At 37.0% G+C, this 25,565-nt stretch overlaps 1 protein-coding gene across 5 annotated transcripts; it reads right to left on the reverse strand.

Annotated features, from left to right (window-relative positions):
* Positions 1 to 522: 522 nt before the first annotated feature.
* Positions 523 to 25,079, reverse strand: LOC124381554 (protein Dok-7-like). 5 transcript variants are annotated; one of them, XM_046843296.1, is made up of 13 exons: positions 24,948 to 25,079; positions 24,767 to 24,812; positions 22,356 to 22,571; positions 16,380 to 16,580; positions 14,978 to 15,097; positions 13,336 to 13,428; positions 12,510 to 13,237; positions 10,285 to 10,333; positions 8,906 to 9,556; positions 7,580 to 7,668; positions 6,967 to 7,036; positions 3,253 to 3,381; positions 523 to 1,467 (listed from the first exon to the last, which is right to left on the reverse strand). In XM_046843296.1, the coding sequence occupies exons 1-13, from the start codon at positions 24,999 to 25,001 to the stop codon at positions 1,328 to 1,330; spliced, it is 2,586 nt and encodes an 861-aa protein (XP_046699252.1). In that variant the 5' UTR covers positions 25,002 to 25,079; the 3' UTR covers positions 523 to 1,327. The 5 variants fall into 5 exon arrangements, with proteins under 5 accessions (XP_046699252.1, XP_046699256.1, XP_046699254.1 ...); XM_046843300.1 differs by lacking the exon at positions 8,906 to 9,556; XM_046843298.1 differs by lacking the exon at positions 3,253 to 3,381.
* Positions 25,080 to 25,565: the final 486 nt, after the last annotated feature.

The following is a 25,565-nucleotide window of genomic DNA, read 5'->3' on the forward strand; positions in this document are numbered from 1 at the left end:
TGATGCAACATGGTTCTCCCTCGGATAATGAAATAATTCACGACACCAAAGGTCAAAACAGCAGCTTGCTCAGACATTTTCAGACCTGATATCTGACGTCATATCTGCTGACCTCTCATGGTTTCCATGGTGACCCAAACTTTCCCAGGGCATGCACGTGAGACACAATCAGCATAGAAATGCCAGCTCTGTAACAGTAAAAAAAAAGATGCATAGATTTTCCTGAACAGTTTGGCTCCTCTCTAAACTGGCCCATGGGATGAGGTTCTTGAAAGAGTAAAGGTTTACAAGGAATAAGGGTGAGAAACATTAATGCTTTCATTCATATTCTCATTAGCATTCTGGGTCGACATCTGTTCTTCGATCACGATGTAAAAGATTGAAAGCAATGCAAAATAGAGCAAAGTAAAAATGAGTAAAAAAAATACACAGCAAATGCTACCAAAAATGCAAATGCTAATTTTTAATTGATCTATCAAAACAACAACAACAAAAAAAGAATATAAATAATTTGAAAGCCAGTTAAATTTATCTTAATATTTAATAATGCCCATCATTGTATATGCACAATTTCTTGTCAGTCATTCAAAAAAAAAAATGCACGGCCAATTTTCATAGCCTTGAATACAAAAAAATAAGGAATAAGATTGCAGCACTGGCACTTGTGGGTGTGATTCAAAATATTGTTGCTATTTTCATGAACAGGAAAATAGCAAAAAGAATGCAGGTGTTACCTTTTACACTGAGCACACTGCCTCGCCTCATATGGATCTATCCAGCACAGTAAACAGTGTTGCAGCTCTGATGTGTGGTCAGAAATATGCACTACTTGATTTAGGAATAATAGTGAGTGAAACTGATTAAGGATAAATATTAAAGCAAATTAATAGGAGACATGTTGCTGCAGGCAGCTGAGCGTGTGGTGACTCATCTATTATCGACCACGTTCACACGGTCTGTCCTCACAGCTCTAATGCTCAAATTATCACACTCACACCCACCCACACAAACACACCCACACAACAAAACCCACATGATCACAGACTCATAGATACACAACACCAGCTAATAAAACTGGACTTTCGGCTGCCTCGGTTCAGTCGGTTTTTCTCGCATGTATGCCACTCGTTTAGTTTAACTTGGCTTATGACTCTGGGAGTCAGTATAGTGACTCTGTATGGCGTCCGACTCAGTAATATGAAGAATTAGCATGGCGCTAACAGTCCATACAGTTCCACACACATTTCTCTTTTTCTTCTTATCGCTGTTATCATGAGGAACAGCAATGGCATTATTGGTATTATGATTTCGGTGAGAAATGATGTCGTCACTGCGGTGCCCCTCCTTTTTTCCATTGTTCCAGTTTCTGAAGTCCTGCCTCCCGCCCCAATGCATGCTGGGTACCCACTCGGTGTGCAGTCTCTGTTGCAGTGATGTCAATTTGTGCATATTTTGTGGCACCTTTTCCTGTAGACAAAAAAATTTGATTTAACCATGTGATTAATGAATAATTTTATCATAATATTTAAATATTCGGGAAACGTGTTTGATTTAAATGTAAATTTGAAAATAGCTTCGACTGGAATGGACACAAAAGCAATTCCTATTTCGATGTGCATAATAAACAGATACACAAGCCATGCCTCTGTCACTGAGATTGGCACAGGTCACAACTTTACTGAGACTAACTGGCACACAGGTCATACCTTTTTTTAACTAAAACTGACAAGTACGTGGGCCACGCTTCTCTCACTGAAAAAAATACCATTTACAGAAGCTCTGAATTATTCAATAGAACTGACCGGCACCTAAGCCATGCCTCTTTCACCAAAACTGCCAGGTACAGTAGCCTTGCCTCTTTCACTAAGGCTAATAGGCACATGGGTCACACTCAACTAAAAAGCCTTGTTTCTTGCTAAATGACTACTAAGTCATCATCATCATCATCATAATAATAAAAGGAAGTAGACCTTTTCAATGTATTTATTTTTTTGGGAATATGAATTGAATTATGACTTTTTGTTGTTGTAACCCCTTTGGACTACTTCTAATTAGCACTCCTAATTAGTAATTCCAATTTTCTAGATCCTTCATACACTCTGTTCTTCCCCAGACAGGTCTATTAGTGAAGGAACTCTTAGTCCTGGTTATACAATTGCATAAAAAAATTGTCTTATCAGTGTTGCAATAAATTAACCTTTCTCACATGAGCTAATAATGATCCCTTAGTGTGACAGAGACGGGTAGTACAGCATTGTGCTTCACTCCTCTCTGCCAGTAGCCAAGGCAACAAATGTGAGGAATAAGATTACAGATAAATCGATTCCAGCAATGCTTTTGGGTGTAGAAGGAGAGCCCTTGAGAATATGGAGCACTTTTCAATCCTGGTTAAAACCCTACTCTCATGCTGTATTTAGTAGGCACTTCACATGTTATAAAGAGGAAAGACTTGCATGAGCCAGCTTTTTGGGTTATTGCATCACTAATGTGCACATTTCAACTTCTAAGCTCCTGAACCATTTGAATGAGACTGCACTAAAACTATGAGCCGGAGAGGTTCTTGGTCTGATGCAGAGACGTGGTGATGGTATAAATCTACATTTTTTTGGACACAGCAAAATTACATTATTATTTTGCTATAGTAGGCTGTTAACATTAATGCTGTTTTTTTTTTTTTTTTTTAACCCAGATGTGAACTTTTAGTGCCCTGTTTCCTATAAATGCAGGTAGCTATTAGAATTCATCATTTTCAGTTTGTCAGTGTAATAATGGAAAATGTATCATTTAGATTAATTCTTCTAATAAGATTGTGAGTCGTGAATAAACTTGAGGTAAATGTCACTTCCAAATATAAACATTTTAGCAACAGGTCATGTGACTGCTGTTTCTGTTCTGCAGAAATCCCAGTCCAGGTAAATCATGCAGTACAGCCTAAATTATGTACAATCTGAAATTAAAAAACAATAAGAATAAAATCGTGCTGCATAAGAGCCCGGGGTTGTAGTTTTATTGTCTAGAACATACTTAAATGAACCACACAGACCCCTGTAACAAATTCAGAATTTGTTTTTGAATTTTGAATGCATATTTCTTTTTCTTTGTAGGGTGTTGGGTGCAGTCTTTTGAGCCAGATATTTCAAAGATGGACCTATATTATCTTATAACACACAAAGAAAATCAGCTATCTTTCCCTCTTATATATTTGTGTTAGCTATAACAATCTCCTACAGGTCAAACGTTGTGTGTTCTAACCTCGAATAGTGCCGCTGAGCTCCTGCAGCTCCAGCTCCATATAGTGCATTTGCTTTTTGGACGCTGGGCTGATGGGAATATTTACATATGTCACTCCTCCTTTCGGTCTTTCACTCACCCCTGAGCCATCTGGAAAGAGTTTAAATTCTTTTAAAGGACCTTTAGCTTCATAGTATGTTAATAATATATTATACTGCAATCACACATCTGGCCTGCATTTACTTGGTAATAACCTTTTAACTGGAAATTGACAAATTGACCCTTTTTAGCCTTCAGGTTTTATACTTCCTGAAGCGAGAATACCGAGTGGTCATTGTAATAAGAGATGATAGTCTATCAGCAGAGAAATCAATAAAAAGATCAAAGACAAAATAATCTTGATGCATCAGCTAAGGCAGGTGCCCTCAACCATACAGAGTTAAAGTGTGATGTGGCTGATTACTTCCACCTCACACACAGATTGGAACTGACTGCCATTCATGACTATTGTGCACCACAAGACAGATATTGATCGTTTTCCAGTGACGTGATAATAATAGAGCTCGATGACAACTACTGTACTGTCAGACTGCGTATAGGTTTTTATAGTTGTTATTTAATTACTGTTTCAAACCTAAATGACCGAAAGGTCACTTGAATTAAATGGGTTTCTATTCATGTTTTTATTTTTCTAGATTTCATAATTACCTAATTTAAATGTTAATCAAAAAACATGAATGAATAATTAAATTAATTAATAAACAAACAAATTCAAACAAAGTGTACTTTACTTATACTTGATTTTATTATCTAAGAAAAAATACACATTATTAGTTATTTTATCAATAACAGAGACTCATTTTATTCTTTGAATCTTTCAATTTATTTACATAATAATAATAATAATAATAATAATAATAATAATAATAATAATAATGTTTTAATGAGTTTTGGGTTTTCATCATCTGTAAGCCATAATTATCAACATTAAAACAAATCAGTGTTATCACATATCATATATATGAGTTTCACATTTTGAATTGAATGACTGAAATAAATAAACTTTTCTAATTTATTGAGATGCACCTGTATTTGACACCCCTTATCTAACATTTTCAAGATTTAAATGTAATATAAACTAAACTATAAAAAATTAAGTTTGTACTGTCAAAAATAAAAAAAATTAGAACACTTGACATGAAGGCAAGAAATTGTTTTTCTTCTCTTTCTCTCTGCATAAATATTTATTTCTCTGTATGGTGGCTCAGTTGGCATGTGGGCGCCGACTACTGACACAATTGGGAGGTAGGCAGATCTCTTTATGACCGTTTTTAGGTCCTTATACTGTTATTGCACCACACACATATACTGTATGTCTGTATTGATAACCCTGTAAAATATTATGACTGGCAATCACTCACCTCCCCACACAGAGGAATTGATCTTAGTAATGCTATTTGGAAGTTTGAGACAGGACATTTAAATGGCAAAATAGCTCTCTAAACCTCACAGAATGGAATTGTATGTTCCACATATTACCCTTTAGCTTCTGCCCCCTGCTTGCTCTCTTACAAACACTCTCACACACACACACACACACACACACACACACACACACACACACACACACACACACAAAAATCTTTCTGTCCAGAATAAAAGGATCCATCTTTTTACATATTTCTGTATTGTCGTGCAGATATAGTTTGTCTCGCGAAGACTTTTCAGGAAACAACAGACAAACAATGGCGTAAGAAGGGAGGGGTTAAATCATGCTGTGAGAAAGGTGGCTAAAGCTCAGGATGAACATTGGACTCATACTAAGTGTTATTAACACCATGAGCGAAGTAGTAACATTTGTACCCATCCACATTTCCATTCTTCCTTTGGTTAAATAGAAAACAAACCACAGGTGGTAGAAAGAACGTAGCATTTTCCTGAGACATGTATGTATAAATACTTTTAGCTTTAAGTCATTCCATTTTTAAAGGTAATAGATAGTGGAGCCAAAGTAGAAGATGAGAGAGAAATAGCTGGCATGCTGGTGTAAACAAATAAGGATTGTCGGCTGAAGTACGTTTATGACTAATGGCAATATGCAATGAATCATTTCAAACAGGGTCACTTATAGAGCAATTTGGAACTGAAAGCAACGGGGAAACAGAGTGAAGCCTTCAAGAAAATTGGTCTGAGGGGTCAATCACTAAAAGTTTACAGCCAGAGACCCAATCAAAGTCTAATAAATCCCTCAAGCAAAAATACAGTCTGGTTTATGATGCAACTGTTTTCATCTCATCTCAGTTAAACAGACAGAATCAACAACTGACCTGTTAAACGATAGCTCTTTACAGAAACACTTAAAAAAATTAGCCTTAAATATGGTGTCTATGAAATGCACTGAGGTGAAAAGTGAAATACTTATTTTTCTCATATTAAAACCAATATATCTGCACTGATAAAGTCAGCATGACGAGTGGGAGAGGGAATATAAATCTGGGCCAAGCAACATTAAGGATTCCCTGTCCAGTGTCACTTTTACAGAAATAAAAAAAAAAATAAATAAATAAAAACACAAACTTTGGATTTTGCTGCTTTACATAAGATATATATAAAAATAATAATTCTGGCAGCGAAGGGACCTTTATTTCTAAATAAATAATATTTATTATAAATAATAAATAGCAACAATAGGGAATACAAAGATACAGTGACAATGATTGTTAGCAAGACATTGATGATGTAGATCTCCGGTGTTCAACAGATCAACTATCTTTCATTCAAGCTGATTGTTTGTAGTGACTCAGGGTTACTGAGCAGTAACTGAATTTTCAGAGTTTCAAATCTTAAAGCTGAAAATGCCATTTGCTGTAATTATTATTTTTATTTTTTAGATAAATGTTATTTGGCAAAAAACTCAGGTTTGAATGAAAAGCTTTCCTCCCAAACAGCGAGAAAGCCCTCCCCTTGCAGCATGTGTAAGCTTGCTAGTTAAGATGATGCAAGGTTCGATTGAAAGCTGTTAGCCATATCCTCACGATTAGACTTGTCACAAAGTGCACAGATTTTGGCATTTAAATGTTCAAAATCCTAATAGGGAAATGTGCCTCAGGAGCCATACCAGACATTAACTCGATCCAATTCCCCTGAATATTGTAGTCTTTAAAAGATTTCTACATTTTACATCTTCCTTTGGTAAGTCTGATTCAGTGAGAAATTGGTCCTTCGCCAAGTGGGCAGAGAAACACAGCACCAGTGCTAAATAAATTATTTAATGATTATAAAAAACGCATTTCTGTCCTTCGGCTAAGTTTGCAAATTAGCACCTCATATTAAAAAAAACTGAATTTCCTGATGTTGAGTTGATGCAGGTTTCTCCTTACTCAAATCAAGAAAGTTTGCAATAGAATCAGACTGAGACCTCCTTGTTCTTGCACTAGTTGCTTTGGTAAAAGGCACCATGGTTTGAGTCAAACTATCCAAGTGATGCAAATTTTTCTTTTATATTCTTTTATATATTTGCATTTATTTTTTATTTTTTTCTTGCTGCTGTAACAAAGAAATTTCCCTACTGTGGGACGAATAAAGGTATATCTTATCTTATGAGCTGAAAATCTTACTGTAGTCTACACATTTGTGGAACAGTGCACCTTAAACAAAATGTATGCATTAGATAAACAGGTGTACTGACAAAACAACATTGTTTTTCAGTGCAAGAAGAAACCTGTGGGTGCTCACCTTCAGGATCATCCGTGCTCCTCCACTGCCCAGAGCTACCCATCAGCTCATATCTGCCCTTCTCATCTGACTAAAAAGAAAGACACAAATGTCACCAGACGGAAAATATCGTTCGCTAATGTATTTAAGACATTTAAAATTATATAGAAGCAAGAAGGCTGTAACAATGACGTATGTAAAAATATACCAGATAGAAAATAGTTTGACCAAATCGCTAAATAGTAATTCCAATAAAATAAGACGTCCACGGAAACCCATTTGTAATATATAAATCGTTCTTATGTATATAGTTTATATGAGAGATTTATTTTGGTGTAGTCAGAAATGCTGTGTTCATTAAGCTTTTTTTTTTAGAAAGAGAGAAAAAAGAAAGGGAAAAAAAAATGTGCCAGTATGAGAGGCTTTTTTCTTTATGATTGTCTTGTAGGAGGGTGTGAAATGTCTTTGTCCAATCTCTTACACAACACACTCTGTTCAGTACACTGAGCTTATCATAAGTTCTAACTAGCTTACATACTTAAGATATGACAAATATAATTTTTATTCCCTTGCTCGCTCTCTCTCTCTCTCTCTCTCTCTATCACAGCCTGCTTAAAATCATTCAGTGCTGAACCTCTGAGCTCCTGTCTGTGGTTTGGCCCTCCATGATCTCATAGGTGGGATCCATTCTCCCTCTCTCTGCATGACTTCTCTGCTTCTTATCTGTACAGGAAAAAAAAAATCTAATTTGTTGGACAATCTTGATATTATGCATGCACATGAACATGAGCCAGTGAATACTATCTGGGAATCACTATAACCTGAGCAGCATCTGGAATTATCAATATGACTTCAAATTAAAATCATATATAATTTTTGGTCCTATGGATTATGAGATCGGTTGTGGCCAACATGTAGTGATTATCAGACTCATGTATTTTGCGGTGATGTTGATCAATCCATACACACTAAATGAACAAAAGTATTGAAACGCTTCACTTTGGAGCCACACAATTGTATAGGATGCCTAAGATTTTTTGTTCACTCGAACCTTTGAACCCAAACCTGTTCCAGCATGGCAATGCCCCTGTACACAAAGTAAGCTCCTTAAAGATATGATTTACATGCTTTGGAGAGGAAGATCTTAAGTGGCCTGCAACAGAGTCCTGATCTCAACCCTACTAAACACCTTTGAGATGAATTGGAACGCTGACTGCGCCCCAGGCCTCTTCACCTCACCTACATCAGTACCTGACTTTACTAACCTTGTGGCTGATGAACACAAATCTCCAAAAGCACGCTTCAAAATCTAGTGCAACATCTTCCCAGAAGAGTGGAGGTAATTATAACAGCAAATTGGGACTAAATGTGGAATGCGATGCTTAATATAGTGTATCTTATAAATGCACGTTTAAGATGATCTTTTTGTCTATGTCGTATCTATCTTAAACTCTATGAACTTACTCTTGCCTCAAGAATTCAAGTTGAGATCTATGCTAGAGAGTCAGCTAAGCCTTCTGTCTAAATGTAGTAGGACCATTTGTCTAGCAGTCTGTGACTCAAACCCCATTACTCAAACCTGAGCTTACCACACTTTAAAATAATAATAAAAAAATAAAAACCACAGTTTTAAAGTTTGTCAGAAGCCAGAGATTCCCTCTAAACAGGAAGTACAAGAAAAGGATCAATGAAAGAGAGTAGGGTGGGGTGGTGAGGGGGTGGAAGCAGCAGGCATAAAAGAAGGAAAACAAGACGAGAAAGGAAGAGGGCACGTGCCCAGCAAGAGGAAAAGGCGTTTTATTACTTTGTCAGGGAGAAATAACACAAAAGAGAAGAAAAATGTTCAGGAAAGACCTTCAAAAGCAATACAAATAAGGAGTGAGTGCTTTTTTATTGTCTTTGGTTAGATTAGAAGAGTGCCCACTTTGGGTTTAGCTGAGGTTCTTGGTTGATCCCTTACCTCCCATTTCAGTTTCTTCATTACTGAGCTGTAAGGGTGATTGAGAAGTGAGTGTAGGGAGATGAGCAGGTTCTTCCACAGAAGGGTTCTCTGAGCTTAATTCCCACGAACCAGCACTCGGGTCCTGGAGAAAAGAAAAGTAATCCTCCCCACCAGTGCTCTTCCATCCAGACTGGTGAATCAAGCTACTAATTCCTGAAGGAACATTCCTGGGAAGCATGCAGCCATCCTGACCTTTTCTACATTGTAGGCAGTTCTCATAGATTGTTGAGCGTGAACTATGGTGTGAAGGAGTGCTGAAGGAATCTTGGGAAGATGCAAGACACTGAGGTGATGCTAATGCTGAGGCCATTGGGATATATGATCCAAATTGAGCTGATCCCAGGCCATTTTTCCCTGAAGAACAACAAATCCCTACTGGATCATCCAGGCTTGGTATAATTGACACCGTCTTTGTCCTTCCTGGAGAATAATGTCCTAACAGATTAGACAGAATGTCTATATAGTTCTTAGGGCTTCCTTTTTTCAGCTTGTTGTTGGTCCCTGAACTTGGGGATGACTGGTTGTGTGTTGAGAAATGTATTTGTGGATTCCACTCCAGATTGGGGCCATGAGCTGTTGCTTCAATGACGGCGGTTGATTTTCCACCTGCTGAAGTAACATCTGATGTTCTGAGAACGGGACTTTTAAAGGGTTTTTACTTACCTGCTGTCTTACATGTACTACAAAGCAAACTACTTAAAATCATTGTTCTGCAAATTAATTCCTGAGATTAAGAATGTAACCGTTTACATTTCAGATGTACTTAATATTTAAAAAAAGAGATAAGATGTCAAAATGTCTTAAAACAGTGAGGTGTATGTAACTGGACCCATTTCTCTACTAATTAATCAGTGTTCACCTAATATTTGACAACCTAATGTATAGTTATTCTATTGGAGGACTGATTCTCTCAATGCTATGTCTGCAAATGATTTCCTTATTCCAGGTCTCCCAAATAAAACGTCTAATGCAAGATAGATATACCTAATAAACTAACTAATTAAACATCCAAGCACGAAATTGTGAGGCATAATGTTCATTTCATAGGAATTGGAAAGGGTTACCTCAAAAGTTTAGTGAAACACAGCATCATTTATTTGCATTGTCAAGTGTTGGCGTATAGTATCAGTTATCAGAGTTCTCAGTGAAATGGATAGCAGGTGCCTTGATTGTGATTGATTCTACAATGTGCTTTTAAATGTAGCCTACCTATTAAACAAAAGTACAGAATTATACTGTGCTGAATAGTCCTTAATGTGCTTGAGCACAACCTAATTAAATTACACAAGCTTTAGAGTGCAGCTGTTCATGGCTGTTTAGCATGCTTAATGTCCTACCTGGCACTCCGGGCTGCAGTGAAGCTCCTGCCTGAGGTAAGGGTGCTCTCTGTTCAAGAACAATAATCATCAAATTCGTCAACAGGAAACACAAGAGATTTATATACAAAAACACATTTTATAGAACAATTTTTATTGTAAAACTACATCTTCCTATTCATTTTCATCATAAGTGAGCCCTTACCTAATGTTTTTTCTGTCTTCTCAATACGAGGTCAAATGCCTGTTTAGCGTTTAGGTAAATAAAGATTAGATGAATTTTGTAGTATACCTTTAAAATCTTTAATTCTCGTCATAGAGGTCAAATCTGGCCTTTTATATATATATAAAAATTGTTGACAATGAATTTTATTATCATTTTGTTGGACTGCATTGTGAAGGCATTTGATGGAAATATGCAGTGTGGGAAGTGAGTGGTGAAGCTATTTGCAGAAATGTGCTTGTAAGTCATTGAGCATTTTTTTTAACCTATTGATAAAAGCTGCATTATTTACTTTGCCCATCACACACACACACACACACACTGAGAGTCTGAGAGCCTCATTTGCTTGACACTAGCCAAGACTGTTTAAAGAACTATTAGGTAAAGGAAATGCTGTAAATGTTTTGCCATTTAATAAACTGTATTTTTTTAAACCGACTATTAAAATGTTTTTCTAGTTATCACGATATTCCGTTTGAATATCAAAATGAAAGTGAGGGACACAAATGAAGACACAAAGCACACAGCAAACTGTGTCGAGTGAATGTTCTTCAAAAGAGAGGGAGAGAGAGAGAGTAAAGTAAGAGAGGATAAATGAGTGTTTGGTGCTATAATTGCTATACCACTCATTTCTCTTTAGACTAGAACTGTCAGAATTTGTTCAAAGATTCTTATATCTTCTACTTCAAATGTGCTTATGATGTACCTTCAACTGTATCCTTTAGCAGCTCATGTGTCTGAGCGATATTAAATCATTTTTCAATCTAGTGGTGTCTTTTACATCTATGAGACTGGAATCCACCGACATCATAGTCTTCTATTTCTCTAGAAAATATTACTGAAAAAGTGCTCAAGAAAGAGCATATTTGCCTACGTTTGAAATGTTACCAGCCTACTGTATATCTGTAGTCAGGTTTTCAAAGTAGACATCTTGATGTTATCCTACAGGATGGACATATAACACAAATCGCTGAGGATTAACTTGGCATACAATGCAGATCCTGTGGATGAAATCTCAAAAGTGTATCCAGGTCCTAATGTCCTGTCCTTGCATAACAGAATTGCTGAAGTGCCACTGAATAAGCCTCTCTACATGCAACAGGACACCAGTATCTGCTCGACCCTGAGCTGCTCATAATGCTCCATCACTTACATTGTGTAGTTTGTTTTGAATTAAATATATAATTAATTGGGATCTAGCAAGTTATAATTAAGCAAACAGAGCTATTTAATCAATGTAATTACATTTTCAGTTTTCACTTAAATCTGGTCAGGGTCACAGATGATCCGAAGCCTATCCTGGAAATACTGGGTGCAAATCAATATACACTGCTCACCGGATCAGTTTTGCATAACTGATCCACAATGTACAGCATGTACTGTAGAGGTGAGAAAGGAACCACATAGTTCAGAGGAAATATGATCTGGTTTGGAAGTTTCTTCTAAGACCATTTTTTGCTCAAATGTTTTTGCTCAAGGTTTGATACATTTATGTGCACATAATAAATAGCAGCGGTCTTTGATCTTCTTTGAAACAGTGGTGCGATTCTCACACACGGGCTGTTTTTACCCCCCCAGTTACGAAGATTATCTGAAAAAAGAGATTTGCAGTACCAGTCAGCTGAGGTACTTTCTTCTAAATTCTCAAGTATGACGAACCTCAAGTTTACAGATGAAGCCAATTTTATTGCTTTTCTTCTGCTTTTATTGTTTTATTCACCAATTCAGCAAGACTTTTTAGTGTAGACTATTCGATAGATCCTGAATACAGTAAAAATACAAATTTTAGGGTGCAAAATAATTAAACCGACTGTGATTATTTGGATCCTGAAATTACCTGGCTAGACAGTAATTAGTACAAATTTACACAAAAAACAGCAGCTTTCTAAAGTAAATATTTTTAATTAGGATCTAAATGACTTATGTTGTGTTTTGATATTAAAAAATACTGGCTCACATTACTTTAAACCACTAATTGCTAAGACAATTTACTTTGAGTCCTGTTTGTGTCATGGTTGTGTACCTTTAAGCCACCACAGATGGGGCAGGTGGTAAAGAGCATTCTGGAGGATATCAGATGGGGACAGCAAATCAGGCAGTCAGTGTGTGTGTCTAGGCTGGATGAACCCTGAGCCCCCAAATCTTTGGAAGATTCAGGAACAGAGCATGCAGCAGCTGAGGCTTCGGTCTGCACTTTAACTGTTTCCTCAGTCTGTTCGCTTGATGCAGCTTCTTTCTGCTCTTTGGCCTCTTCAAGAAGACTACGCGGTGTGTCATACAGGTAGCGTAGTGATGATGGAACTTGGTACTCATGAGTGTGGCTGACTGGACAGGTACACCGATGCTTTTCAGGACTAGAGAATGGCGGTAGGCTGAGCAGAGTGCCGTACTCCTCTCTGGGGCTCCCTGGGTCTAGGCTGCCTGTGTAGGAAGAAAAGCTCCCAGAATAGGATGAGTGGCTTCCTGTGGCAATGCCGCTGTCTGAGGAGCTCTGTCGTCCGATTTCCTGAAGCCTACGTGAAAGATTGGGTTTTGATGCCAGTCTGGGCACAATGGCCGGATTAATGGGTAGTTTCTCCTCTCCATGAGAGGCGGGTCTAGTGGACTCAGGTGATGTAGTGGCACCCGGTTCCACCCACAGAGTGAGGCGGCTGCCAATACTGGAATCTGAGTGGCTGGTTTCAGAGTCAGAGGACCCGGAAATGCTGTGGTCATCTCCAGCTACTGAAGAACTGAAACTGGAGGTGGATGCTACCACAAAATCACAGAAAAAGAGAATAAGATTGAATGAAGAATAACCGTAACACAAGTCTCTTTTCCTGATTTCAAAATGTAGAAAAAACTAGCACCTGTGTTATGAGAAAGCAGGCTTATTCTCTTCTCTAACTCTTCAGCTTCTTGGTTCAGTCGCTCTTCTGCTGATGCTGCACTGGCACTGGGCTCTGAGAATCACGCAGATGGGAAAATTCAACAGGGATCTCAAGCCGTGTATATTTGGATACACTAAGCTGAGCTTGTGATACTGTAAACATCTGCAGTTTTAGAAGTTAACAAACAAAGAAAATACTTGATGATTAACCTCTGAGCATTTCATTTTGCTGCAACAAAAGGCAAACTATTATAGAACTGCTGCAGTGCTTAACATAAACCAACACTGTTAGAAGTAATAAAAAACTTAAAGCATGGAACCATTTGTTTGAACCCAGACTTTTTTTTAAGTGATAAAAATATTGGATTTGAAAAATATTGAATATTGAATATTGAACATTTAACAGCTCTGTATGTCTGCATGCTCAGACGTATGCTGCTTACCATGATCTTTGCCACATATTCAGATTATCAAAAACCAGCATGCAATCGATGACACTGAGATGCCACAAAAAACAGTCTTATTTTCATAGTTTTGCAGATTACTGTTGATATATAGTATGCACTGTTAATGTAGCATAAATTCAATAAAAAATATGCAATACAATATTCACATTGTTATCTGTTATACACTTTTCTACATTACTGTATTGAGAAATAGTGTATCGATGAAGTTTAAATATGAAATGCTGCCCTCTTGCAGTGTATTTTTGTATTGCAGGGCCAGTAAAAATAAATGTAGAGGGAGGGGTGGTGAGGCAAACGCCTCAGAGTTTGTCTAGCATTTAACTACTATTAATAGGCCTGGCATGTGGGATGATGGCATGCAGCCAAATAACAACACAGACAGAGGGAAACTTGGTCTTTTAACATAATTGCTAAAAAGGCATATTAAACCAACTTTTAGTAAACTTTGGAAAATATATTTATTTGCCATATGACTAAGCCAACACATTTTGAATCTATGGAGAATTATCTGTAAAATATGCACGGCCAATGCATCTTTGGCTGAGGTATATTTCATTTGTAGTCTATGACTGCATAAACAGAGTTTCTCTTATTGCAGAAAATGCAGAGTGGCTGGTGTAAGAAAATAAGAGGGATGGAAAAAAAGGGGGAGGAAATGAAGATTGTGTACGAGTGATTAAATGTGTTAGAGGCTCTGAAGTGACTTTAGCCTCCGTCTTACCTTCTTGTCGCTCACTATTTATTCTGTCTGAGTGTAAGAATAGTTGATGAGCTCAGAGATGATCAGGCTAGTGCACAGGGTGAGAACTGGAATACCCACAAAGCTTCGTTAACTGGTGCATGCTTGTTAGCCTCTAATGAGCTAACTGAAAAAAAATGTGATGACCCATTACCTCTACTGTTACACAAATGATAATGAAAGCAGCAAGAGCTCAAATTTGGACTCAAATGGAACATGCACAATGAGCATCTAAACTGCATGCTGGCTACAGTGTACTAAGTACTAAAGTAATTTAACATCATTGTAATGTAATGTAATGTAATGTAATATAATGCAACTAATGAGCAGTCATATCTATTAACATGCCAGTATTATATCAAATAATCTCACACACACACACACACACACACACACACACACACACACGTTCACACCTGGTAGAAGCGGTTTAATTCCAAAAGGGCTTCTGGATGGGGAGATGCCTCGCACAATGCAGTCAAACAGAAAACTGATCTGTTCCCCTTCAGCACAGGATACGAAGAACACTCCAGCCCCTACACACACACACACACACACACACACACACACACACACACACACACACACACACAAACCTTTAACACCTACCCCTTAGATTCCATTATAAATGATATTATAATAAACAGTTTTCTTTATATTTTTTAATGTGACAACAACATTTATTGCTGCTTCTCTCATGTGAACAAGTAGAAAAACCACACTTGATTGACAGGTGGCAGGTTACTACCCTGTGTGGGCGGATATGTGTTTGGATTTACCCGCAAGTGTGATGGATTTGTGTGACCTGTCCAGGCTGGTGATCAGCAGGGAGACCCACAGCAAGACCACCCAGACTGAAGACACTCCACCACCAACACACACATATTTCTCTTACTTTTTTCATGAGCGGAAAACCCCCACTGACACAATTAATACAGCAGCTAATCATTTTGTGTCTACACCTAAACCTTCACTAAAAAAAGTTCAGTGTCAAATGTCCCCACAAGGTCAAAAATTGCCAAACATTTCTGCTGTTAATTGCAGCATGTGAAACATGTCAAATGCTCTCACTCATCTTACAGGTGATGAAAAGTTGGCACTGTATGGGCTGACCGCGTGTCAAGAGGTTTAACAAAGGACAGCGGTGCCGCATATGCAGCGTACCACACAATTGTGCACAGACATTATCAGTGACTCATTACACATCGAAAAAATCAAGTCAAAAAGTTTTTGATACGCTTTCAAATGATTAATAATACCTGCATTAGAACAGACAAACCCATATTAGTGTTTTATATATGGGCAAATGTCGCATGGTTAAACAAAAAATACACAATATACACCGACCAGGCGTAACATTATGATATTATAACATTATGAGCGATGAATAACACTAATTATCTCTTCATTAACAGTGGGGTATACTGTACTCTATTAGGCAGCAAGTGAACATTTTGTCCTCAAAGTTAATGTGTTAGAAGCAGGACGAATGGGCAAATGTAGATATTTGAGACTCATTGATGCACGTGAGAAGCGAAGGCTGGTCCATGTGGTCCGATCCAACAGACAAGCTCAAATTATGACAATTATCAAATTGCTAAAAAAGTTCATGCTTTAAATGCTCGATGGAACAGGACTGTTTTGACAGCAACAGGGGGACCAACCCGATATTAGGCAGGTGGCCATAAGATTATGGCTGATCAGTGGCTGCATTGTTTTGCTTACTCTATGCATTTGGTGATTGTATAGACACAACCCTTACAAGGATTACGCTAGAAAACTGCAGAAACCAAAAGGATGGCACAAGCAAACACTTACAGAAACCACAGCGAGTGCCACCCTCAAACACAAAGCCATTGCGGACAGGGCCGTATCTTCGCAGGTCCAGGAGGTTCCACTGGCCGCTGATAACAGGGGGGTTGTCCCTAGCAATGACGAGCAGATTGTTGCACAAATGAAGTGTAGCCAGACCAGATTCTAGCTTAGTCCCAGGCAGGACTGTCACCTTAAAACTGTGTACTGTAAAAGAGAGAGAGAGAGAGAGAGAGAAAGAGAGAGAGAGAGGAAATACATAAATTAGGAGAAAAATTCATCCTGAAAATGTGATCTTTAATGGCATCCCCTAATTTTTTAATGCAACCTTTTTGTTTAAATGTCTCTCAGCAACATATCAGGCTTTTTCTTCACGGTAAGTAACAGCACCATCAGTTTGTGAATGGAAAGCCGGAGGAAACAAGCCTGCGCACGTTCACACGTCCGCTGTTACAGTAACGTTTCCTTTATTCCAAGAGATCAAATCGACTGCATGCTCATAGTATCTTAGCTAGGAATTTAATCTTAAGAGAGCACGATGCAGCAGCACTTTAGTCTCTTATATGAAAACATTTTCGGCTACTGCTTCCACAAATCTAATTCATTCTTTATCAAATGTGACTGAGCTGATGGACTGAACATTAAAAAAAGTCATTAGATGGCTTTTTCATTTGCAGCTTGCAAATAACAATGTTCTGTATTTGATTGCATAGATGTCAAACAGCAAATGAGGCAATATATCAATATTACTTTTGCAGATCGACAGATGTTACATAACTCTGGATCTTAACATGGATCTTAACAGGGGAAGGTGTATAAATAGCAGTTACCAACTTGTTTACTTGTCTTTGAATTAGCAGCTGTATATATTTATGTTTTTACTTTTGTATATATATATTTATATATATTGCTTTATTTTTACTAATTGTTTGTATATTGTTTATGCCCTTAGGACTGAAATAGTCTTTCAATCTACTTCATGCAGTAAATAACTAAATATAAATGATAAGATTTAGTATGTTTCCTATATTTCATTCTCCATCATCTGTAAATGGATTCCATGGGTAAATTGATTAGCAGGAAAAGTCATCATCAGACCTCAAGTAGCCTGCACGAAGCCCTGACCTCAACCCCAGTGAAAACCTTTGGGATGAAATGGAATGCTGACTGCGCATCAGGCCTCCTCATACTACATAACTGAGTGACCGCACTAATGCTCTTGTAGCTGAATAGACAAATTCCTGCAGACAGAATTCAAAAATCTAGTGGACTGCCTTTTCAGAAGAATGAAAATTCTTTTATAAAAGATGATAAATCTGGACTGGACAAAAAAGCATGTATGGGTTTAATGGTCAGGTGTCCATTTGGCCATATCGTATAAATATAAAGGTTGCTAAAATTTAAACAGAAGTTTCTACAAATGACGTAAACTATCTTAAACACACAGACCCAAGAATTCTCATTAAATCAAATGGCACTTGTACACATGCTGAGATTTGTTTCAACACACACACACACACACACACACACACACACACACACAAACTGCTCAGTGAGGTGAAGCCAAATTACTCAGAGCCCATGTGCAGAACAGATGGGTTTGGGGTATTTATCAATCCCTTTAAAACACACTTCACAATAAGGGCACTGGTCCAATCAGTAATGGGTAACACCTGCATCAGTGTGATAACACGCAGAACTTTGATTGCTTGCAGGTGTTTTGTCTTAGTGTCTTGTAGTTCTGAGGATTTTTTTTCCTTGCAAATGTACTTTGTAAGAATAAACATGAAAGCCCTTAATTATAAACAATGCCTTTTAAAGCTTTGGAAGAAAACTGATTCATGTTTTCTTGCCTTTTTAGCAGCTTGTAATGGCACAAACGATGACGCATGGCTAAGGTACTGCAGTATAGTCTGGGAGAATAGTGAGTTACATTGGTACATTTGCCTTTAACTTGTGTTGAAATAGCTTAGGACTGTAATTTGCATGAACAGTTCTGCATTTACAGACTCAGCAATGATGGAACTAAAAGGAATGGACTTTTAGTGCCCCCCTGATGATAATGTGTTCCTCTCAAGGTTTCTCCCTCATATCATCTCAGGGAGTTTTCCTTTGCCCCTGTAACCACTGACTTGCTTATTAGGGATAAACTAATAAGGTATAAACTTAAAAAACACTAACATATAAATTCATATACATAACCTACTAATCTCTTTAAAACTGAATCGAACTATATTGATTATTATTAGCCAGATCTCAAGGCAACTTCCTGTGACCTTCTGAAGTAGTAAAGTACTAATATTTGTCTTTGTGCTCAAGTAAACTGCTTACATTAGGTGGTTAGATACCATGATCAATTTTTCTAAAGCCTATTAATAATCTCAGCATTATTACTTGTCATACTGTGCAAGATGATCACAATTAAATCTTACCAAACCTCTATAGTACATGCAATAACAGAAAAGTGTCCTTCATTTAAGATTATTTAAGAAAAATTACAACAGACCTTAATTTTGCTTATGTTATCAATTAACATTATCTGGTCTTGGGTAGAAGATTAGGGTAAATAAACAAAGCTATAAATGATGTGAATATTTTTTTCTGTTTCCATACCGATAGTTTTTCCAGCTTCTGGTCTGCTGTTATTAACAAAGCAGCCTCTAGGGGATTTATAGAGTCTTATTTTAGTATACATTTTAAAACCACTTGATCAAATGATTAACGGCAAGTGCGTTTTTTCAGGTTTCGGTAAAATCCTCAAAAAAATGGGTCGACCTCTAGCCCTGTAACATCCTCCTATTCATTGTTTTTATGCGTGTTCATTAATATTGCTACACTTTATCTGCTGTCTTTTGCCACATTGAAATGCTGTATGTGTTTAAAGACAACTCAACTTGTTTGTATGCAATTATTGTCTGCAACAGCAAAATTGGGACTTTACGTCAGGCATAGTACATGAGCAACTGAGACGAGGATCCAGTCTATCGAGGGAATCTCCAGGAGATGTGTGTAAAATAACTTGGGTGTTACACTATAAGGTTATGGACATTGAGGGGAACTTGCTGAAGGAATGTGGGGTTGGTTGAAGCTGTCAGCACAGAGTTGAATACAGATTCATGAAGGGCCACAAATCAAAACAATGAAGCATAGGGGTCAAAGTTCAAGACACACACACACACACACACACACACACACACACACACACACACACACACACACACACACACACACAATGACAGCAAGCAGGTGACTTCACAGCATGCTGTGCCAGCCCCCCCAAGTATAGTAACTGCAAATCCCCATCTACACACACATATACACACACATATACACACACACACACACACACACACACACACACACACACACACACACACACAGGTCACATTGGTTTATTTGCTGGTTAGATTTATGAGGCTAATGACTGGAATGCACATGAAAGCCTTGCATTTAACAGACTTCTTTGTATCACTTCAGGGCACCTCTGAGCTCAAACACTACTATATCTTTGTCTATTTGTATTTGTTTCATGATCATTTTCAAGATTTTGTAAATGTTTCAGAGCTGTGCGGTTATTAAAAACAATACTGAATCAGTCTCCTTCGGGCTAAGCAGGTTTTTTTTTAAATTTTTTTAAAGAATTTGAATTTACGGTTTACAGTTTAAATTTTTTCTTAAATTGAAGTATCGCAATATTTTCTAAAAATGTTGACACAAACATCCAATCAGATACATTGTCATTGCACCAATTGAATCATTTAGATACTTTTGTCGAATGCAAAATATGCTGAAAGTCGGTCCGGTACTATCAGCACCACAATTTTATTACAGCATTTGCGACAAAGACACCAAGCTGAATGAGTAGAATGCTCAAAGTTAAAAGACGAAAACAAGCCAACAGTCTGCTGTCCAAGTGCAACAGGTCCACCTAAAATTGCAAAACGCCAGATGCCATTAGGGGTATCATTTTGTAATGCCATAGATTATATGCCAAGAATAGCTGCTGCAAAGATATTTAACTAGAGAATTTGTTTTACATTTATGTATACCATGTGTACCTTTTTATTTATGGCATGCCCACTAAAAATACAATGTTCCTGAACCAGATGGGTTTTCAATTTACTAATAAAGAGAATGGCTTCAGAGGCTTCAGCCATGTTGTTGTAGTTAAGTTTTACGTTGACTAGTTACACATAAAAAAATCAGTGAAAATCGTAAAATGGTCAAACCTCCTAAAAAAGGAGAACGCCGCAAGATTGATTATTTCTTTTAAAAAACCTTTTAGAGAAACTTATTTCTGCAACTTTGACAAAAAAATAAATAAATCAAAAATATTAAAATAAAAAATAAATCACACACATACATACACACATATAATAATGTGTAATGTTGGTAATATAAGATGAGTACACTGATATTTAGCATTTTCCTCATATAACTATAAATGGGTAATGGACATACAATGAAACTATTAGACGAGCAATGTGATCAATAAGCTGAATGCACTGACTAGAATCACATGTTGAATGGTGTTTCGGTAACTTTCGATCATGTATAAATGCAAGTCAATTTAGTATTACATCCATATTACATTCACATAATCATATGTGTGAAAGTCACGTATGATTATAAACAGAGTCTGTCCACAAACAAAAATAACTGCACTAGTGTCAGGATTATTGCAGGAGACACTTCCTATTTGCTGCTGCACCAAATCACTTGTTTTTGCAGCTGTGATGTTGCCAAAAGTCTCACTTTATAAAAATTCAACAGTTTATTGAACATCTTTCGTTTGTCAATCCCTGATTGTCGTTGTTATCCTTATTCTACGTTTAGGTTATAAATATGGTCTTTGTCTTAATAGTTTGTCCTTTATTTGAATTTTCTGCACTTGTTTTCGCTTTCCACTCCTATAAATGACAACCAGAGACTAGTTATTTCCAGAATTAGCTAGCTTTGAATCATCAAAGTGTGAAACTATGTAAGCCTGTAGTTACTTAAAGCTGTGGATACACATGAAAATACAAATGAAACTATTTCACTGGGAACATCTGTTCTGCTCCCGTTCTTCATGCAATTATCCATTCATGTGAATTTAGCACAATGCATACAATCAAGCAGATACAGGTCAAGAGATATAGGTCAGTTCCCATCAAACAACAGAACGAGGAGAAATGCCAAACTAGCAGGTTTGAGGATTTTTAGAAACTCCTTAGAGTTTATATGCGCAAGATTCACAAAATGCATTGTTTGAGCATCAGATTTAAATGGAATCAGAAACTACAGAACACAGAACAGAGAGGTCAAAGGAGAATGACTAGTGTAACCACTATCACCCATTGTGGACAGAAAAGCATCTCAGAATGCACAACATATCTAATCATGAGGATGGTTACAAGAGAGTCTTCAAGCAAAGAACAGAATTCTGAGGCAAGACTGGGTACGGGTTCACCAATCCTGGACAGGAGTAATGGACAAACATCACCTGGTCTCATCAACAATGTGTGTCCACCCACAGGACTGCTTCTCAATAAATATTTTTTTCTCCTTGAGTGGTGCTGATTTCCTTCAGACATTATGTTTAGAATTGAGGCCAAACTGTTCAACCATGGTTTCATCAAACCAGAGAATCTTGTTTTTCTTTCTGAGAATTATGAAGGCCACTCTGGACTTGGGAATCTTTAGAGCAGCAGCAAGTCATGTATATATTGCTCCACTGCCTCGTGAATAGCTGATTGTATAAGTAGATGAATAGGCTGGAGATGTTCTTATTTAAGTTGCCGGTTAATGTATTTGTTACGGTATGATATATATTTACGGTATTTAGCTTTATATGGAATATTATCATTATGCACCTACCTTTTATTCAAAAACTACATATTTTTTTATCTATTGCAGTCTTAAAATGCTATTTTGTTTTGTGACTAAATGCCATCTGATCAGTGAAAATGCACATTAGTTCCAGCGCATAGTCATACTTACCTTCCCCTAAGTAGTAGCGAAGTCGAAGGTCCCAGGCCAGTAGGGCCTCCTTACTATCAAATCCCAGTTGAACTATCTGATTCAGACTGAGGATTGTCAGAGCGTAGGCGACTCCTTCGGTGCCCCCTCCAGCCTCCAGACCACAGATGTGTTCTAAAACCACGCTGCTCCTCTCCTTGACGCCACGCTCCTTAGACACCAACAACACAAGGCAGTCTGTGACAGAGAAAGGAAATAAAAAAAAAAAAAAAAGCTTTTGTAATATACATGTACCTTTAATGCGAATAAAGCACCTGGACATGACCTGATTTGACAGAGACCTGAGAGAAACATGAGTTGGTATTATTTGTCTAAATAAGACAGGTGATATGTGTCCCTTTTGTTCCCAGTCCTAGTAAATGAAGCAACTGTCAAAACATCACTGTCTGTTCTCTCATCCACACCAGTTCACTAAGGATTGACCATTATATAGACCATGGACAATTGTCACAACATCTACACTTGTAGAAAGTGTGACCTCTACACACATTCATACACACTCATTCACATGCAACCAAGTTATGCATCAAACTCCAAGGGGTTAAGTCAGATATTAATCTGTACAAACTACTTGAATGAATGTTGCTTACTAACAAGGTTTTAGAGTTACATTTATGCCTCTTGTATGGTTGGTATTGAAGATTTTTGCGGAATCCGGGCAACCCAGGTTAATGAATTTAGCTCACACCTGCTGTGCTGAACACAGCTGAACAACGAATGTGTAAAACCTCACAAATAAAGTTGCTTGACTCTATGTAGTATGTAACCTATTAGTGTTATATAGAAACGTATTAAGTGGCGGACTGCAAGTTTGTTTATTCTCCTCTTTGCACAACATCTGTATTACCCAACTGGGGTCTAACAAATGTAAACTATTTAATAGTAACTTTTTCTTTGATTTAGGCTTCTGAATTTCTGCCAATTAAATGTTTTACTTCGATTGAACAATATAATAAAAATTATTTAAATTCATTTGATTTAAAATGGTTCAACAATGTAAACGGTTGAAGTTCACAAATGTTAATTATGATGAACTATACCAAAATTGAACCTAACTGTGACTTAAAAACTGACGGAGGTACATACCAAACTGTGAATTTTTTATTTATAATTTTATAACTTTGTATATATACAGTATATATATATATATATATAAATTATGGGTGATGAGTTTAACGGTACACAAAATTCACAGTTCATTATGTACCTTTTCAATATTCAAAAGAAATTGCCTATTTCTATTATTTTATTTATCTATATACATACATACGTAAGAATAAATAATTTTATTCTCAATTGTCCGCAGCATTACCAAATTGAATAAAACGCTATTTTCTGATGATCCTCACTGGCAGTGAAATATCAATATAAACTGTACCACATAAAAGGCTTGATGATGAACTACAGAGAAATATCAGGAGAATCTAAAACCCCTGATGTAATTGACATTGTTAATGTGCACGATGCAAAGCGGTGAGTGCTGGGATCTGAGCATCCATGAGTTAGAGAGTGGGTGTTGAGATGTTTAGTATGATGGGTCTAGCTCTATGAAAACCTGGCTTAAGGTCAAATCCAATTCATGACTCCTTAGAGCAGGAGTCATGAATTGGGTTTGACCTAAAGCCAAGTTTTACATGCCAAGTGACAAGAACATCATCATCTGATCAGTATTGTGCAGGAAAAAAATATGACCGTTCTGGGTTCTAACAGGTTCTTGGTATCGTACCAAACATTTTCGAACGCACAACGGCTGCGTCTTGAAATGTAATTCAACACATGGTGAGCTAAACTGGGAGAGCCAAAGTTGTGAATGGGGAACATGATATAAGCAAGTGGTCAAAGGATATCTGCTGAATATATAACTTAATGCTAACTCAAAAGTCCTGCAGAAGGAAGCATGGAAACAAACTGAAACACTTATATCACACACACACACACACACACACACACATTCTACTGGCTCTGACATTATATTGTGGGGTACAAGAAGAACTTCTGAAGAACTACTGACATATATGTATATGTCTAAAAAAATGTAATAACAAAAAAATTGTGAGGACCTGAAGAGTTTGATGTCCACGTGGGGTACCAACCAAGATATGAAAACAAACACACACACACACACACACACACACATTGTAGTATGTCAGCTGTATTATTATATGAAAGTAAAAAGTATATGAAAGTACAATTTCTCTCTCTCTCTCTCTCTCTCTCTCTCTCTCTATCTATCTATCTATCTATCTATCTATCTATCTATCTATCTATCTATCTATCTATCTATCTATCTATCTATCTAATTTATTTTTCTTTAAGTTGAAAGGGTTTTATTTCTAACTAGGGCCGCAGTATCAGATTTAATTCTTACATACCCGCCACCGGTGAAGGCTTACGGAGAACTACCCACCGAGTTTTCCACTGTAGAACATAAACAAAACAAATTTTAATAATAAAAATAATAATAATAAACTCGCAACACAAAATACTGAAAAAAGTCTCTGTTTCCTTTTTTGAAAAATATTATCTTCACTGTAAATAAAAAAGCCGACTCGCCTTTTTGCCGTCTCTGACTTTAACGTGTCCTTCCGCGACCGACGAATCCGTCATCTTCCTCCGCTCATGGCTCCCGAACAGCTGCGGCTTCCGCGGAACGGCGCGCGCGCGGATCTCGTTTCAAAAGAACTGGCGCCGCCGCTCGAGCCGAGAGCCGCACGCGCTAGAATAAATAAATAAATAAATAAATAAATAAATAAATAATACACAAATATTCCGACGGAGGAGCACATGTGACTTAATAAATAAACAAATAAATAAAATAAATTATATATGTATATTCTCCTGCAGTGTTTTTTAAATTATTTTCAGCATTATACATTCTTCACTATGAATGTATAATGCTGAAAATAATAATAAAAAAAACACTGCAGAAGAATATACATATATTATTTACATATGGAATAAACAACCCAGAATTTGTGTTATATTCTAGATTGTCCAACATTTATCTTTGATGTCAACTTTATTGACATGACATTCTATCAGAATCAATAATAATAATAATAATAAAAAAAACAAGAGCTACCTCTGCTGCAGAGGATTATTTGAATTAGTCTCAGAAACTGCTAGTTTGCATAAATGCTTCTTAGAGTTTAAGTGGCAGACATATTTTAA

The sequence above is a fragment of the Silurus meridionalis genome, chromosome 28 (assembly GCF_014805685.1).
Source record: "Silurus meridionalis isolate SWU-2019-XX chromosome 28, ASM1480568v1, whole genome shotgun sequence".
NCBI classification, from domain to species: domain Eukaryota; kingdom Metazoa; phylum Chordata; class Actinopteri; order Siluriformes; family Siluridae; genus Silurus; species Silurus meridionalis.